Genomic DNA, 17,912 nt, shown 5'->3' with positions numbered 1-17,912 from the left:
CAAATAAAAGGGTACCGACCCGACCCGTACTGTACCGTACCGCTCAGTGGAAACGCGCCATAAGGTAACTGTAAACGGTTCAGAAAAATCCCCTTCAGCCATCAGTAATGAGACCCTTCTTGTAAGCTTGTTGCTACTTGTCCAAAGGTGTGTCGCTGTGTGTTTGTGTGTTTCTGTTTGAAAGTGTGCGTGTAGGTGTGTTTTCCTCCAGAGCTTTGTACACCCCTCGAGCAGCAAACCGACGTTTGCTGAGATCTCGCTCCATGAATTAGAAGCCATCCGCGCGTCCTTATATATTCCGCCAAAGACGGGTTGTATCAGTGGTCATGTTTACGGATTTCTCCCGACAAAAACTCTTCAAATTGATTAATTCTCTCGTAAAAAATCTTCCTTTTAAAAATGGCGGTATTATGCTATAAAACCGAATATGTGAGACTCCTGAAAGAATGCATTTAGCAGACCAATTACAGCCTTGCAGGGCTGCATGAGGCTTGCGTTTCTCTGAAAACGCAGAACCATAAACTAGGCTTTAATTTCAGATATGTGCTGAATCTATTAGGCCATGTAGAGTCCCCACATTCAGGGTTTGCTGGCAGGCATGCTGTGTGTGTTTTCGGAGGCACCGCGGTCGTTCTTTCGCAGTGTGAAAGCCCGGGCGAGTGTGTTGGGAGCCCGGATCTAAAGGGAAGAGGGTTGTGGCCCCGACCTGACCCTGAATATTTCCTAATGTGCAGCTTTACCAAAGCTTCCCCTTTCCCCTGAGTGGCTTTGACAAGCTGCTTCCGCAGTAATGGCTCTTAATTTCTGAGTAATTGCTATCTCTAAGCGATGAGGGACAGCCCCTCACCCAAGCTGAAAAAAACCTGAAAAGAACCATAACATGTGGAAGTCCACAGGTTGTGGGGGTCTTTTTTCTTCTGCTCCAGAAAGACGGAGCCCCCTGCTGTTCCTTTGGCCCGGGAGAGATTTGTGTCGAGTGTGAGGCCCTAACCTGAGGAGACAGAGTGCAACGAGTCATGTGCTTCTCGGAACGAGTGTTTGTACTGGGCAGGATGGGGGGGGGGAGGGGGCTTCAGGGTCAGAGGAAAGAGAGTGGGGGCACTCGCTGCAGGTGAGGGGGATTAGCTGCAGCTTGAGGCCCGAAAGAAACTAAATACAGATCTGTCAACCTAATCCTCACAAATAGAAAACAGAGCTGGCCTCCTTTCACAATCCACATAGTTCAGCACATCCACCTCCTGTTCCTTGGAACCCCACCCCGCCCCCCATCGTCCACTTTCTTCCTCGCGCTCTCCAGCTCCTCTGTTTCTCATCAGCTCTTGGCCTGGGCCAGACTGGCTGTTCCTTCTCCCCTCTAATGGCTCCTCAGACTGGCATCCACTAAAGAGGAGCTGACTGATCACCCAGGGTCCTCCCTCTGATTGACAGACAGCCTCACGGAGTGGTGAGGGCAAGAGTCAAAGGGGGCAAGGCCTCTCGCCGCAGAGTCAACAATCCAAATGGGATCTCTTGCCTTGAGCCGCACGGAACTGGCTCTGTTTTATCAGGCCCCTCACACCTCAGTAATGGACGCTGATAAGCACGTGGCTTTAGGTGAAGACACCGGCTCAGTGTCAAGCGTGGACTCTGCGCCGATGACACAAGTGACAGAGCGCCTTGAGTGATAACATCCTGTGATGGATAAGCCTCACTAAGCCAGGCATTTTGGTATAGGCTCGGCTAAAGCGGTATCTGTGACTGTCAGTCACACCGACTATAACGGATGGGACTGGCTGCACCGCTGAGAGCTATGAATCAGACCCGAGCTCCTCTGGTGTTCCCCAGCGCCGTATCCGAGTGTCCGTGAAAGGACGCACCGGAGACAGGCCAAAGTAGAGGTTTAGCGATGGCAAGGACGATTACAAGGTGCAGCATTTTTAAATTAAGGGGATTGTGTGTTTCTCAGCAGCAAATCTCTGCACGAGATGCTGTGCAGAATGTACACAAATATATTATGAAAACACCAAAAAGATAATGCAGAAAAGGAGTATGGGGAGGGTATTGGGTTGCCTTTGCCAGTTCTAATTGGTTCCCAAACGTAGTTTTAGCACAACGTCCAACAAAGAACCCCGTTTCTCTCATCTACTTCCTCTTTGTAGTGTTATCATTACTGAGCATGAAGAAATAGTCATATAGCCAAATATGTAACCTATCCGGCGATACTAGTTCTTCAAAGGAAGTGACAGGAAGAGTTCATAAGGAAAGAGAACTTGGATCCAATAATTCAATAATAAATCCACATTGTGAAAAATGCCATATGCCCCCAAGCCTAAATGAGATTTTGAACTTTTTTGAAGCTGTTTCATATTCCCGCCCCCTCCCTTCCTTCTGCCTGTATCACAGCTGTGTCTCACATGTTTCACGAGGCCTCAGTGTGAGACAACAGAAGGGGGACATTTGCAATACCTCAGCGACACCTGGTTTGTCTGTTCTAACAGGCCGCTGGTCTCTGCAGAGCACGCAGTGGGCTCCTGCCTAAAATGTAGACACGGGTGGACGGGACAGACAGAGGTGGGAGGGCAAGAACGTGCTTCCACGCTCATTTTTCCTTGCACCCCGACCCCACTCTGCTTCATTCGAGGGTCAGTTTACCCTGAAAAAACTTTTACTGTATCAAACCCCCCCACCCACACCCCCACCGCGCCACGGAACCTCATACTCGCCTGCGTGCACAGGCTTCAAAGGACTGCTGCCTGCTGTTTTCTGAGGCAACACATGAAATAAATATTAATCTGACCTCTGACCGTGTGCTTTGAGCTCCTACGTAGAGATAAGCGGGCCGAGGGAAAAGTCTCCGACTCTCGCCGGAGAAGAGATAGTGAGAGCGATATTATGTGGAGATGAAAAGTGTTATCTTGTGCTCACGTGGGGGGGGGGGTTTAAAAGAGGGGGTTTTGCGGCGATGCTGTGTGGTCTCCTGTGGAGCTTTGCTTCGTGCTTCAACCTGTTGGAGTGTGGAGGTGTCTTAGATCATTGTGGGGAGAGTGTATGTGAGCTCTCTAAAAATCCCCCGACCAAATGTGTGAACTTGAGCCAAATGTAAGATATGAAAGCAGCATATAGACCGGAAGACATGACATGTCAATATGTGGTCAGCTTAGCTTTGTAAGCCCTAATAGTATAGAACTTAATAGTCATGGTTTTACTTCAACACAGTTCCACCCTGGAGGGATTCACCCGACGAGCAGACATGTGTTCACTCTTGTGATCTTACAGACAGCGACTATTAGTCGAACTCGTGTTTTATTTCACCACTTAATCGTCTTGACAGTGTGTACCGCTGCACGTCTAAATATGCCAGTGGTTGTCTGTATCCACAGACAAAATACTGAGTTCACTGTGAGATACTTGACTGAAGGTTTAAACGCTACTTGTTCCGATTGTCTGCGGTATAGTTTTCCTCGCCGAAGGCCCCTTTAGAGCAGCTCACCCAGAGCGGGCCTCAGCCTGTGCCCACTGTTTACTGTGACTGTCATCGGCCCCACGGAGGCCCAAACAAAGGGGGGTCTGTTCCTGTTATTCTGCCCCGGGATCCTCGACCCCTCTTCTGGGCACAAACTGGGGAAGGGGTTTGACCTCACCAATTTGACGGCAACGGGCAACGAGAGCAGGAGAATGAGTGTGTGACAACAGGCGTTGGAGGGAGAGAGAGGGGAAGATGTATAGTTCTAACTGTAACCAGGACCCTTTCAAGTCCCCTGTCGGGAAACTGCTGTAAAGTAAACACCTGCGGCCATTAGCTGATTCTATCTGAGGCACCGGATAGAAATGTTTATATGTTACAGGCTACTACTGAAAGGCCATTCTAAAGCAAATTGAGGATTAGATATACAGAACGAGGCCATGTAAGCTTTCAGGCTTTAAGCCATGTTGAATTGTCATTGGGGAAAAAACGAGGAGTGAAAGGCCTTTGAAGCCAAGAACAACCAACCACATTAAATGGGCAGGAAGGTGAGCTAAGTGTGGAGGACCCCAAGACACGCTCTGCCTCCTTCGCCTTCCTCTGCTCGCAATCACAGCCCAAGTCGTCTGCTGCCTCTCTCGCTGTGCCATTGAAGTCTAATTTTATTATCGTAGAAAAATCACCCAGCAAGCCTCAGCCCCGAAACATCCCAACTAGTGAGCCTTCAAACCTCCGGACTCTGTGCAGCGAAACTCTGTTCAGATGAAGCAGCAACCCGAAAATCCCTGCGAGAGCCACGCAGAGCGCCCGACGGGGTCAAGGGCGTTCCATTAAAGTGTGGTGTTTAAGAGGTGTCGGGCCAGGAGGGGAAGATGGAGGGATGAAGCGGCTGCCAAACATCTGCACCCTTGCTCTCTGTCTCTCTGTCTGCGGCGGGGATGGAAAAGCTTGCAAATCTGCAAAAATGCCGCATGAAATGGCCTTTGCGAGCGCCGCCCGCTCTGACATCAAAAGACGCAAACTAAGGTATTCAGAGGGTGCACCTGCAGGCCGCTGAGGGCACCACGGCAACTTGCATGTTGCAACCTATCCCACGGCATTTAAGTATTCTCCCACTCAGCCAAATAATTGCATTTTTAAATGAAGTTTATTATTTCCCACATGAACACTGACAGGCCTATTGTCACTCTGGACATTTGTCACGATTGAATCCACACAAACACGCATGCGCGACGAATTGTTGGCAAAGCAACGATGAGACGGCCCTCTATCATAAACCGAACCACCACGATACAAATCCCGCCCTAATCCCGTTCGTATCTGTACATGCAGCCACGAGTATTTCTGCAACCGGTAACAAAGGACAACTTCGCTCTGTCCCCATTAGAAACCACAGCGCACACCCTTCCCCCCTCACCCTCCTCCTCCTCCCGCTCCTCCCAGCGCCTCCCCTCAACTTGTCCGTGTCTCCCCCGGTGAAGCGCATCTGCCGGCCGCCTCCTCTCTGCAGTCCGCACGCTGCACTCCGGTTGGAAGCTGTCGGCCGCAGATGAGGACAGAGGTCCACGCGGGCACAAAACCGAGCCAACAAATGGACTTTTGAAGTGCAGTTGATGTTTCATTTGGGATCACTCCCCTCAACATGAGGGGTCGTGCCTAACTTCGGATATTGAACACAGACCGGCTGTTGCTACAAGTTCAATATCCATTATTTACCCCGAAAAGAACTGAGCGCAATTACGCACGGCGAGTACTATGGCACCGATTTTGGACAGACGGGCTCCCGCTTTGCTCTTGGTTTGGAGCTACTGCGTCCTGGCGGACACTGCGTTTACGAACTTCACTTTGGATAACGAGTTCCACTCCAGTTTCATCCACCGCCGGCTGAAGAGCCAGGAGCGCAGAGAGATGCAGCGGGAGATCCTGTCGATCCTGGGGCTGCCGCACCGGCCGCGACCCCACCTCCACGGAAAGCACAACGCCGCCCCGATGTTCATGTTGGACCTGTACAACGCCATGTCCACAGAGGGGGACGAGGACAGATACTCGTACCCCTACAAGCCCGTCTTCACCACCCAGGGCCCCCCGATAGCCAGCATTCAAGACAACAACTTCTTGAACGACGCGGACATGATCATGAGCTTCGTCAATTTGGGTAGGCTTCTCATTCTCTCACCGCAAACTGTCAAAGTACAATTTTACAGGTTTTTTTAGACGTTGGAAATGAGACCAAAAGGCACTGTTATGCACCACAGTTAAACCTCAAGCACTCATTATAACAATAGCTTGTACTAAACAGTTGGTTGAGATATTGAATGAACCTAAGCTATAAATTTGAATGATTCTCTCATTAACAAACACTGTTTTTAACCATTGTTGCTTTGACTTGATTTTATATGATCTGCTACATCTGGCCATATGTTACATTACATGTCATTTAGCTGACGCTTTTATCCAAAGTGACTTACATTGCATTATAACCGATGCATTACATTTAGCCTGGGGAGCAATTAGGGGTTATGTGTCTTGCTCAGGGACACTTCGACATGGGACAAGGAGCAGCCGGGATTTGAACCGCCAGCCTTGCGGCTCCCAGCGCATCACACGCACCACCCTATGTTCACTCTTTACTCCAAGTATAGTTCTCTCCACTAGATGCAACACGCTGCTGTTTTTTAGGACCCGTTGTTCTGTCACTGAGGTGGACGTTGTAGTTGTCAATTTGTTCTTCAGCCCATATTTTATTGACGCATGTGCACACAGGAGACCAGCACAACGACCACCTCTACAACATAATAATAATAATAATACCAGGAGTATAACATTCCAGAGACCGTCTCTGTTGAACAGCTGCAACCAGCTCACGTCCAGGTGCTGCAGACGATGGACCGCCCAGCACATAATATGTCAACCATGTGTTATCTAAAGAATGAGTAAGTCAATAGCAGAATGGGTTCAAAGTGCTCTGGGTCCTCCCTCCATTCTAATCTGGAGACGTCCCTTAAGACACTTAGGACACGAAAAGAATGCAAGTCAATGACGCTCTAGTTGCGTTTGTTAGTCTCAGTTGGTCTCATGCTCCACTGTTGTGTCGTATAGGCACGTCACTCACATTGATTAGTTTAGTTATTGGTTGTTTAAATAGTTGTTCCCGGAAGCAGTAAGTCTTCACTATCTTTATTGAAATCAAATAGTCGGCCAATCGGAGGTGGTTAGAAGGTAATAATTACAACATTAGCAGGCAGCGTCAGATTTATTGGATGGATAAACACATTGTTGCCCCAGGTCCTTTCCGGAGACGTAGCTGTGTTTTATTTGACTGTTTTAACCTTTCCTACATTTTTGCAGAGAAAATTGCCAATGCATTCTTCGGGAGCGTTTAAATGTTTTTTTTTTGGAAGTTCACCAAGGAGTTTGCAGTTTGCCTTCAATTCTGGAAAGATCCATGTTGGAGTGTCTCGGCGAGGGGGAGGGAGGTGACACTGGTTCCTCCACTCACTGCACCGTGCAATTACTGTGGAAGCTGCTGCATTGTGACTATTTTTGAAAGGTTGATGAATTTGACCACAAAGACTCTCAAAGTCAAGGGCCACAGTAAGCTGACAAGGTAGAAGGGCTCCTTCTAAGAGAGACAGAGAGAGAGAGAGACAGCGTCGGCAGATGGTTGGGACTCGGCCCATTTCTTTTTGCAAGGACGCTGCCTAAAGCACTCATTTCATTTAATATATTAGAGGAACATGAAAAGAAGGTCCCACCGCCTCGTCCCCCCCCGGCACATGCTCAGTCTTTTCCAAACGTGTCGGCCGTTTGGGTGTTTGGGCGCTTTGCGTTGTGTGTCTGCCACGTGTTGCATCTGCCAGTAAAGGGTTCACCGTTAGGTTTCTCCCGGAGTCTCATCAAAATGTGTGTCCAAGGCAGCTTGATTCAAAACAGCAGACGATATTCAGTTTCATTCCCCTTTTGAGAGAGAGCTATCAAATGGAATGACCATTTCCTCTTTAGAATTCCTTCCTCGCCGAATTTGCTCATTGTGGGTTTGTTTTCTTATTTTGATCGTCTGAGAGCGAAACGAGTGCGGCTTTTATTTAAAAACCGTCCCCCCGAAGCTCTGCATGTCTCCAGACTTTTGTCCGCCGCCCGCTGCTTCTCCGAGAGGCCCGCTCTCGTGCACATCTTTGCGATCGTGTTTGAATGCTATGACAGGAATGCTTCCGATTTTATCAATGGCTGCATCATATGGGCGAAGAGAGGGGAAACCGCGTTTTGCATGACGATCTCAAATGGAGGCCACTTGCTCTCGAGTGCCACTGCTTCCCTTTTGTCGTCGGCAGGTGTGAGCCCCGCAGACGCCAGCTGGGCCGAGTCGTGGGTCTTTGGGACAGAACCAGGGACGTCCCCTCATCCGAGTCCCCCTCAGTTCAAAAGCCCAGCTGTGTAAATGTCTTACGACACACACCCAGAATGTACAGCGCCAGCAAGTGAGCGACAACGCACACAGAAAAGTACACCCCCACCAAATGAAAACGTGTGTTTCAACATGTTACCTGCTGCCATTCATTCAAATCCGCCCCGTCTGCACACGCTACTTTTATTATACACACACACACACACACACACGTGCTTCTTGTAGCTATTTTCTTAATGCAGCCCCAGTGGTCTCTGGCAGCATTAGGCCTCAGCCACTTTGAATTAAGGCATTTCCTCTTTAACAAACCACAGCTTCCAGGGCTTTTGGCCGCTACGTTTCGCCCGCGCTGCACTCCAGTTCGGTTCAAGTTTAAAGTCTCGCTCACTCGCACCTCCCGGAGTCCGGGGAGGTAGCTGTGACTTGCGCGTCTGCTATTTGCATCCTGGGTGACTGAAACGGTAGCGGCATCAACAGCTGTGTTGTGTGTGGGAGGAAGGTTGGCAGTCTTTTACTGTAAAATGTTAGCATGAGATGTGTTAGTCACCGCTTCCTCATGTTGTCTGAACCCATGCAGTCTGGCATGGATAAACGTAGCCGCAGGTGAGTGTGAGGTAAAGTGTGTGTGTGCACGTGTGTGTGTGTCACTTTTTGGGCTGGTCATAAATTCAGTGTTCACTTCCAACCATCGTGGTCCGTCTCTGGAATTCATCCCCAGGCCACTTGGTTACTCCTGAAAAGAAAATCACTTTAAATATATACATTTTTAACACATATATTTTTTGTTTGTGTATTATTAGTTGGAATGCTTCAAGCATTCCAAGTATTGTTCTTCTAATCTTTATTCCGCCTTATTCATCTTCTTCATATTATTAGTTGGAATGCTTCAAGCATTCCAAGTATTGTTCTTCTAATCTTTATTAGTTGGAATGCTTCAAGCATTCCAAGTATTGTTCTTCTAATCTTTATTCCGCCTTATTCTACTATTTCTTCCGCCGCACCTTTCAACTCCTTCACACTTTCAGCTATTAAGACCATTCAAATATTAAAATGTTCAGCTCATTCAGGGGAGGGGTGCTATGACTTTTCAGCTTTTTAGCTCTTATAATTGAATTAATATAAATTAATATCTTCAACCTTTTTAACATGGTTTCCTAATGGATTAAATTTTCAAATCCTTTCAAAACTTCTTCAACTTTCAACTTTTTCAGCTTTTCCAATCTTTCAGCTAGAGACACCATTTAAACTTTAAAATGTTGACACAAGTCTTAACAATTTTATAAAAAAACAGCTTGTTGATATCTATTATAGTTTTTTCATAAACACTAATTATGTTTCATTAGTTTTGGGGTTTCTTTCGAATTTAGAGTGGAGTTTTCCGGATTGTCCCGCGATTTAGAGTGAGCGCCGTGTGAGGATTCAGTAAAAAAAAAAGAGGCACTTTTATCTTTACGGCCACAATATTCACTTTTCAGCCTTCATTTAAAAAGAAAACATTAGCCGTGCTTGTGCTGGTTGGACTCGTATAAGTTTGGAATGTCAGAGTTATTTACTTTTTGCGTGAGGAGCCTGATTGTGAGACAAAGTCTGCTCCGAGCCCCATACGCTTCCATACAAATCTGCCAACATTTAAAAAAAAAAAAACACAGCCGGTACACTTTTTGTAAACGGCTGTTTGAGCAGTTTTAAAACACATAGAGACATACAAACTACACTCAAACGTTCGGTAGAGTCTTGTGTCTCTCAAAATGTCATTATTTTTTGGCTACTCCAAATAGTTTTGCTCCAGGAAGCATTTGTTTGAGGTGTGGATTTTGTCTAAATCTCTTCACTCTCTTCGCCGTGAGCTAATTAGCGATCAGCTGTTGATCTATGGCCATAAAGACGTAGCTCAGGGACGTGCAGGTTTAACCGTGGTTAGATAACGGTACGTGTGGACGTGCGTGTCGTGAGTTGGGACGGAGACCCGGGATGAGCAGACCGTAAGTAATGTGGAGGCTGGACCGTAAGATATTTGAGACATGTGAGAGCCATAAGTACTAGATTGCTAGCTAGCTAAACTGCTAACGAGGCTACTCCCCGCTGGAGACTTAAACCGTGGTTGTGACGTTGTTCCTTCGGTGTTGTCATTAAGCTGCAGGCACGTGAGTTTATTTTTTTACGCGAGTGATACTATTAATAACCTTTTCGCGGACCGCAAGAAGGTCCGTAGGTTAATAAGCACGTCAAAAGTTACGGGGAGTGGCGTGACGTTGTTCCTTCGGTGATTGAGCTGCAGACACGTGAGTTTGTTTTCTTACGCGAATGACAGGAGATCGTTTGGTCTTTATTTTACGCAACAAAGCGTCAACCTAATATACTATTAATAACCTTCATCGGACCGCAAGAAGGTCCGTCAGTTAATAAGCAAGTCAAAAGTTACGGTGGGCCAGCCGGGGTTAGGGGGGAGGAGGGGGTCCGCTGGTGGGCGAAACTGCGCACTGAGGAGTGAACAATTGTAATCGAGATGGGGGCTGTAGTATTTGTGTGTGTCCACTAACATTTAATTGTCCAAGTGAAACACTTAGTACTTATTTTAGTCATTGGCGCTGTATGCGTCCATCTTTATTTCACAAAACCGCGCATCTCTATGACATCATCAAGACATGACTGTTAACTTATCCGGAAGTATCCAGGGGCGTTTTTGATGGGACCGCCACAAAGCTCTTGGTAATTTCTACACTATTTGCAAAAAGATTTTTATATTTTATTTTGACTTGTTGCCAGGATCTTCTCCTGTCTTGTTTATTCTGTGCAAATGGGCAGGTGCCACTGTGTATGGTAGGTTGTGACATCAATGTATTAATGGGTGAGAGATGTCATCTAGTATTAAAGCGCTTTGAGTAGTCAGAAGACTAGCAAAGCGTTGTACACGTCCATTTACCAAGTTCATTTAGTTTGAATGAAAAAGATTCAGCAATGTTTATAAGTAATTTAAGCTTTTTTCGTTCTGTATTTTGCCATTTCTGTTTTTTCCAATTCTTTCAAGTTCATTTCAGCTTTTCAAATGTACTTCAGCTTTTTCTATTCTTTCAGCAATGTTTTGAATAATTTCAGCTTGTTGCAGTTTAAGCAACTTTTTAAAATTAATTTCAGCTTTTATGTCTGTGATTTCAAATTCATAGAAGCTTCTCCCATTTCAGTTTTTTTGCAATTGTTTCAAGTTCATTTCAGCTTTTCTCATTTCTGTATTTTCAGCCATTTTTAAATGTATTTCACCTTTTTCTATTCTTTCAGCAATGTTTTGAATAATTTCAGCTTTTTGCATTTTAAGCAACTTTTTGAAATTAATTTCAGCTTTTATTATTTCTGTGATTTCAAATTCATAGAAGCTTCTCCCATTTCAGTTTTTTTGCAATTGTTTCAAGTTCATTTCAGCTTTTCTCATTTCTGTATTTTCAGCCATTTTTAAGTGTATTTCAGCTTTTTCTATTCTTTCAGCAATGTTTAGAATAATTTCAGCTGGTTTCATTTCTGTACTTTAAGCAACTTTTAGAAATTATTTTCAGCTTGCATTCCAACGCATTTTCAGCAGGAAATGCATTTTCTAGTTCCGCCTTATTAGTTGGAATGCTTCAAGCATTCCAAGTATTGTTCTTCTAATCTTTATTCCGCCTTATTCATCTTCTTCATATTATTATTCTTCTATTTCTTCCGCCGCACCTTTCAACTCCTTCACACTTTCAGCTATTAAGACCATTCAAATATTAAAATGTTCAGCTCATTCAGGGGAGGGGTGCTATGACTTTTCAGCTTTTTAGCTCTTATAATTGAATTAATATAAATTAATATCTTCAACCTTTTTAACATGGTTTCCTAATGGATTAAATTTTCAAATCCTTTCAAAACTTCTTCAACTTTCAACTTTTTCAGCTTTTCCAATCTTTCAGCTAGAGACACCATTTAAACTTTAAAATGTTGCCACAAGTCTTAACAATTTCATTAAAAAAACAGCTTGTTGATATCTATTATAGTTTTTTCATAATCACTAATTATGTTTCAGTAGTTTTGGGGTTTCTTTAGAATTTAGAGTGGAGTTTTCCGGATTGTCCCGCGATTTAGAGTGAGCGCCGTGTCAGGATTCAGTAAAAAAAAAAGAGGCACTTTTATCTTTACGGCCACAATATTCACTTTTCAGCCTTCATTTAAAAAGAAAACATTAGCCGTGCTTGTGCTGGTTGGACTCGTATAAGTTTGGAATCTCAGAGTTATTTACTTTTTGCGTGAGGAGCCTGATTGTGAGACAAAGTCTGCCCCGAGCCCCATAAGCTTCCATACAAATCTGGCGACATTTAAAAAAAAAAAAACACAGCCGGTACACTTTTTGTAAACGGCTGTTTGAGCCGTTTTAAAACACATAGAGACATAAAAACTACACTCATGCGTTTGGTAGGGTCTTGGGTCTCTCAAAATGTCATAATTTTTTGGCTACCCCATATAGTTTTGCTCCTAGAAGCATTTGTTTGAGGTGTGGATTTTGTCTAAATCTCTTCACTCTCTTCGCCGTGAGCTAATTAGCGACCAGCTGTTGATCGATGCCCATAAAGACGTAGCTCAGGGACGTGCAGGTTTAACCGTGGTTAGATAACGGTACGTATGGACGTGCGTGTCGTGAGTTGGGACGGAGACCCGGGATGAGCAGACCGTAAGTAATGTGGAGGCTGGACCGTAAGATATTTGAGACATGTGAGAGCCATAAGTACTAGAGTGCTAGCTAGCTATACTGCTAACGAGGCTACTCCCCGCTGGAGACTTAAACCGTGGGTGTGACGTTGTTCCTTCGGTGTTGTCATTAAGCTGCAGGCACGTGAGTTTATTTTCTTACGCGAGTGATACTATTAATAACCTTTTCGCGGACCGCAAGAAGGTCGTAGGTTAATAAGCACGTCAAAAGTTACGGGGAGTGGCGTGACGTTGTTCCTTCGTGGATTGAGCTGCAGATACGTGAGTTTGTTTTCTTACGCGAATGACAGGAGATCGTTTGGTCTTTATTTTACGCAACAAAGCGTCAACTTAATATACTATTAATAACCTTCATCGGACCGCAAGAAGGTCCGTCAGTTAATAAGCACGTCAAAAGTTACGGTGGACCAGCCGGGGTTAGGGGGGAGGAGGGGGTCCGCTGGTGGGCGAAACTGCGCACTGAGGAGTGAACAATTGTAATCGAGATGGGGGCTGTAGTATTTGTGTGTGTCCACTAACATGTAATTGTCCAAGTGAAACACGTAGTACTTGTATTAGTCATTGGCGCTGTAAGCGTCCATGTTTATTTCACAAAACCGCGCATCTTTATGACATCATCAAGACATGACGGTTAACTTATCCGGAAGTATCCAGGAGCGTTTTTGATGGCACCGCCACGAAGCTTTCAGTAATTTCTACACTATTTGCAAACTTTTGAGGCACTCACCAACCATGCAAAATGTTTTTATATTTTATTTTGACTTGTTGCCAGGATCTTCTCCTGTCTTGTTTATTCTGTGCACATGGGCAGGTGCCACTGTGTATGGTAGGTTGTGTCATCAGTGTATTAATGGGTGAGAGATGTCATCTAGTATTAAAGCGCTTTGAGTTGTCAGAAGACTAGCAAAGCGGTGTACAAGTTCATTAAGTTTGAATGAAAAAGATTCAGCAATGTTTAGAAGTAATTTAAGCTTTTATTAGTTCTGTATTTTGTCAAATTCATAGAAGCTTCTCCCATTTCAGTTTTTTTGCAATTGTTTCAAGTTCGTTTCAGCTTTTCTCATTTCTGTATTTTCAGCAATTTTTAAATGTATTTCAGCCTTTTTTATTTCAGCAATGTTTAGAATAATTTCAGCTTTTATTATTTCTGTGATATCAAATTCATAGAAGCTTCTCCCATTTCTGTTTTTTTGATATTCTTTCAAGTTCATTTCAGCTTTTCTCATTTATGTATTTCAGCTTTTTCTATTCTTTCATCAATGTTTAGAATAATTTCAGCTTGTTGCATTTTAAGCAACTTTTTGAAATTAATTCCAGCTTTTATTATTTCTGTGATTTCAAATTCATAGAAGCTTCTCCCATTTCAGTTTTTTTGCAATTGTTTCAAGTTCATTTCAGCTTTACTCATTTCTGTATTTTCAGCCATTTTAAAATGTATTTCAGCTTTTTCTATTCTTTCAGCAATATTTAGAATAATTTCAGCTTGTTTCATTTCTGTACTTTAAGCAACTTCTTGAAATTAACTTCAGCTTTTTGCATTCCAACGCATTTTCAGCAGGAAATGCATTTTCTAGTTCTACTATTTCTTCCGCCGCACCTTTCAACTCCTTCACACTTTCAGCTATTAAGACCATTCAAATATTAAAATGTTCAGCTCATTCAGGGGAGGGGTGCTATGACTTTTCAGCTTTTTAGCTCTTATAATTGAATTAATATAAATTAATATCTTCAACCTTTTTAACATGGTTTCCTAATGGATTAAATTTTCAAATCCTTTCAAAACTTCTTCAACTTTCAACTTTTTCAGCTTTTCCAATCTTTCAGCTAGAGACACCATTTAAACTTTAAAATGTTGACACAAGTCTTAACAATTTTATAAAAAAAACAGCTTGTTGATATCTATTATAGTTTTTTCATAAACACTAATTATGTTTCATTAGTTTTGGGGTTTCTTTCGAATTTAGAGTGGAGTTTTCCGGATTGTCCCGCGATTTAGAGTGAGCGCCGTGTGAGGATTCAGTAAAAAAAAAAGAGGCACTTTTATCTTTACGGCCACAATATTCACTTTTCAGCCTTCATTTAAAAAGAAAACATTAGCCGTGCTTGTGCTGGTTGGACTCGTATAAGTTTGGAATGTCAGAGTTATTTACTTTTTGCGTGAGGAGCCTGATTGTGAGACAAAGTCTGCCCCGAGCCCCATACGCTTCCATACAAATCTGCCAACATTTAAAAAAAAAAAAACACAGCCGGTACACTTTTTGTAAACGGCTGTTTGAGCAGTTTTAAAACACATAGAGACATACAAACTACACTCAAACGTTCGGTAGAGTCTTGTGTCTCTCAAAATGTCATTATTTTTTGGCTACTCCAAATAGTTTTGCTCCAGGAAGCATTTGTTTGAGGTGTGGATTTTGTCTAAATCTCTTCACTCTCTTCGCCGTGAGCTAATTAGCGATCAGCTGTTGATCTATGGCCATAAAGACGTAGCTCAGGGACGTGCAGGTTTAACCGTGGTTAGATAACGGTACGTGTGGACGTGCGTGTCGTGAGTTGGGACGGAGACCCGGGATGAGCAGACCGTAAGTAATGTGGAGGCTGGACCGTAAGATATTTGAGACATGTGAGAGCCATAAGTACTAGATTGCTAGCTAGCTAAACTGCTAACGAGGCTACTCCCCGCTGGAGACTTAAACCGTGGTTGTGACGTTGTTCCTTCGGTGTTGTCATTAAGCTGCAGGCACGTGAGTTTATTTTTTTACGCGAGTGATACTATTAATAACCTTTTCGCGGACCGCAAGAAGGTCCGTAGGTTAATAAGCACGTCAAAAGTTACGGGGAGTGGCGTGACGTTGTTCCTTCGGTGATTGAACTGCAGATACGTGAGTTTGTTTTCTTACGCGAATGACAGGAGATCGTTTGGTCTTTATTTTACGCAACAAAGCGTCAACTTAATATACTATTAATAACCTTCATCGGACCGCAAGAAGGTCCGTCAGTTAATAAGCACGTCAAAAGTTACGGTGGACCAGCCGGGGTTAGGGGGGAGGAGGGGGTCCGCTGGTGGGCGAAACTGCGCACTGAGGAGTGAACAATTGTAATCGAGATGGGGGCTGTAGTATTTGTGTGTGTCCACTAACATTTAATTGTCCAAGTGAAACACGTAGTACTTGTATTAGTCATTGGCGCTGTATGCGTCCATGTTTATTTCACAAAACCGCGCATCTTTATGACATCATCAAGACATGACGGTTAACTTATCCGGAAGTATCCAGGAGCGTTTTTGATGGCACCGCCACGAAGCTTTCAGTAATTTCTACACTATTTGCAAACTTTTGAGGCACTCACCAACCATGCAAAATGTTTTTATATTTTATTTTGACTTGTTGCCAGGATCTTCTCCTGTCTTGTTTATTCTGTGCACATGGGCAGGTGCCACTGTGTATGGTAGGTTGTGTCATCAGTGTATTAATGGGTGAGAGATGTCATCTAGTATTAAAGCGCTTTGAGTTGTCAGAAGACTAGCAAAGCGGTGTACAAGTTCATTAAGTTTGAATGAAAAAGATTCAGCAATGTTTAGAAGTAATTTAAGCTTTTATTAGTTCTGTATTTTGTCAAATTCATAGAAGCTTCCCCCATTTCTGTTTTTTCCAATTCTTTCAAGTTCGTTTCAGCTTTTCTCATTTCTGTATTTTTAGCAATTTTTAAATGTATTTCAGCCTTTTTTATTTCAGCAATGTTTAGAATAATTTCAGCTTTTATTATTTCTGTGATATCAAATTCATAGAAGCTTCTCCCATTTCTGTTTTTTTGATATTCTTTCAAGTTCATTTCAGCTTTTCTCATTTATGTATTTCAGCTTTTTCTATTCTTTCAGCAATGTTTAGAATAATTTCAGCTTGTTGCATTTTAAGCAACTTTTTGAAATTAATTCCAGCTTTTATTATTTCTGTGATTTCAAATTCATAGAAGCTTCTCCCATTTCAGTTTTTTTGCAATTGTTTCAAGTTCATTTCAGCTTTACTCATTTCTGTATTTTCAGCCATTTTAAAATGTATTTCAGCTTTTTCTATTCTTTCAGCAATATTTAGAATAATTTCAGCTTGTTTCATTTCTGTACTTTAAGCAACTTTTTGAAATTAACTTCAGCTTTTTGCATTCCAACGCATTTTCAGCAGGAAATGCATTTTCTAGTTCTTCTATTTCTTCCGCCGCACCTTTCAACTCCTTCACACTTTCAGCTATTCAGACCATTCAAATTTTAAAATGTTCAGCTCCTTCAGGAGAGGGGGGCTATGACTTTTCAGCTTTTTAGCTTTTATAATTGAATTAATATAAATTAAAAACATCAACCTTTTTTAACATGGTTTCCAATGGATTAAATTTTCAAATCCTCTTAAAACTTCTTCAACTTTCAACTTTTTCAGCTTTTCCAATCTTTCAGCTAGAGACACCATTTAAACTTTAAAATGTTGACACAAGTCTTAACAATTTCCTAAAAAAAACAGCTTGTTGATATCTATTATAGTTTTTTCATAACCACTCATTATGTTTCACTAGTTTTGGGGTCCTTTTCGAATTTAGAGTGAGCGCTAGAGTGCGGGCAAAGTCGGAAGACAAGAGAGGGTCCATGTTTTGTAAACTGTTGGTAGAGCAGTTTTAAAAGACATAAAGACATAAAAACTACACTCAAACGTTCGGTAGAGTCTTGTGTCGCTCAAAATGTAATTATTTTTTGGCTACTCCAAATAGTTTTGCTCCAGGAAGCATTTGTTTGAGGTGTGGGTTCTCGGTAACTGTCTGTGAGCTAAGTGCACCTTGCTCCGTTGCCGCGCCAACGAGCTGGGCCTCTTTCTGTGACTCACAGCTGATCCTAATTAGCTGATTAGTGCAGCCTGACATGACCTCCTTCTCTCCACCTTCTCTCATCATTTCAAACCCCCATGGAGGGAGTTCTTACTGTAATGTTTGATGAGGCCTATTAAATAATATATACTGTCTCTCAACCCCCCCACCCACTCCCCCAATACCATCATTTCAAAATAAAAGCTGCAATGATTATGTTATTTAAACATGAAGCTTATGATACAGCTGTTTCGTTGAATACTTATTGCGCTTTCAAATAGTACTACAACCACTACTAATATTTCTAGTACTTCTAGTAGTACTTCTAGTATTTAAACTGGTATTATTACTAAAATACTTTTACTACTAGTATTTCAACCCAATGGAGGGAATTCTTACTGTAATGTTTGATGAGGCCTATTAAATAATATATACTGTCTCTCAACCCCCCACCCCGCCACCCACTCACCCAATACCATCATTTCAAAATAAAAAGCTGCA

The 17,912-nt window shown here is 43.1% G+C and overlaps 1 protein-coding gene across 1 annotated transcript in view; it reads left to right on the top strand.

The window, feature by feature from the left end:
• The first annotated feature begins 5,048 nt into the window (after window positions 1–5,048).
• Window positions 5,049–17,912, top strand: part of bmp7b (bone morphogenetic protein 7b) — a 44,752-nt gene continuing 31,888 nt past the window's right edge. The window contains exon 1 of the mRNA XM_037478322.2: window positions 5,049–5,597. Coding sequence (XP_037334219.1) covers window positions 5,198–5,597 — 400 coding nt within the window. The 5' untranslated portion in view covers window positions 5,049–5,197. The remainder of the gene's footprint in view (window positions 5,598–17,912) is intronic.

Source organism: Pungitius pungitius, chromosome 1 (genome assembly GCF_949316345.1).
Source record: "Pungitius pungitius chromosome 1, fPunPun2.1, whole genome shotgun sequence".
Taxonomy (NCBI): Eukaryota; Metazoa; Chordata; class Actinopteri; order Perciformes; family Gasterosteidae; genus Pungitius; species Pungitius pungitius.
This window is presented reverse-complemented; position numbering and strand designations above follow the sequence as displayed.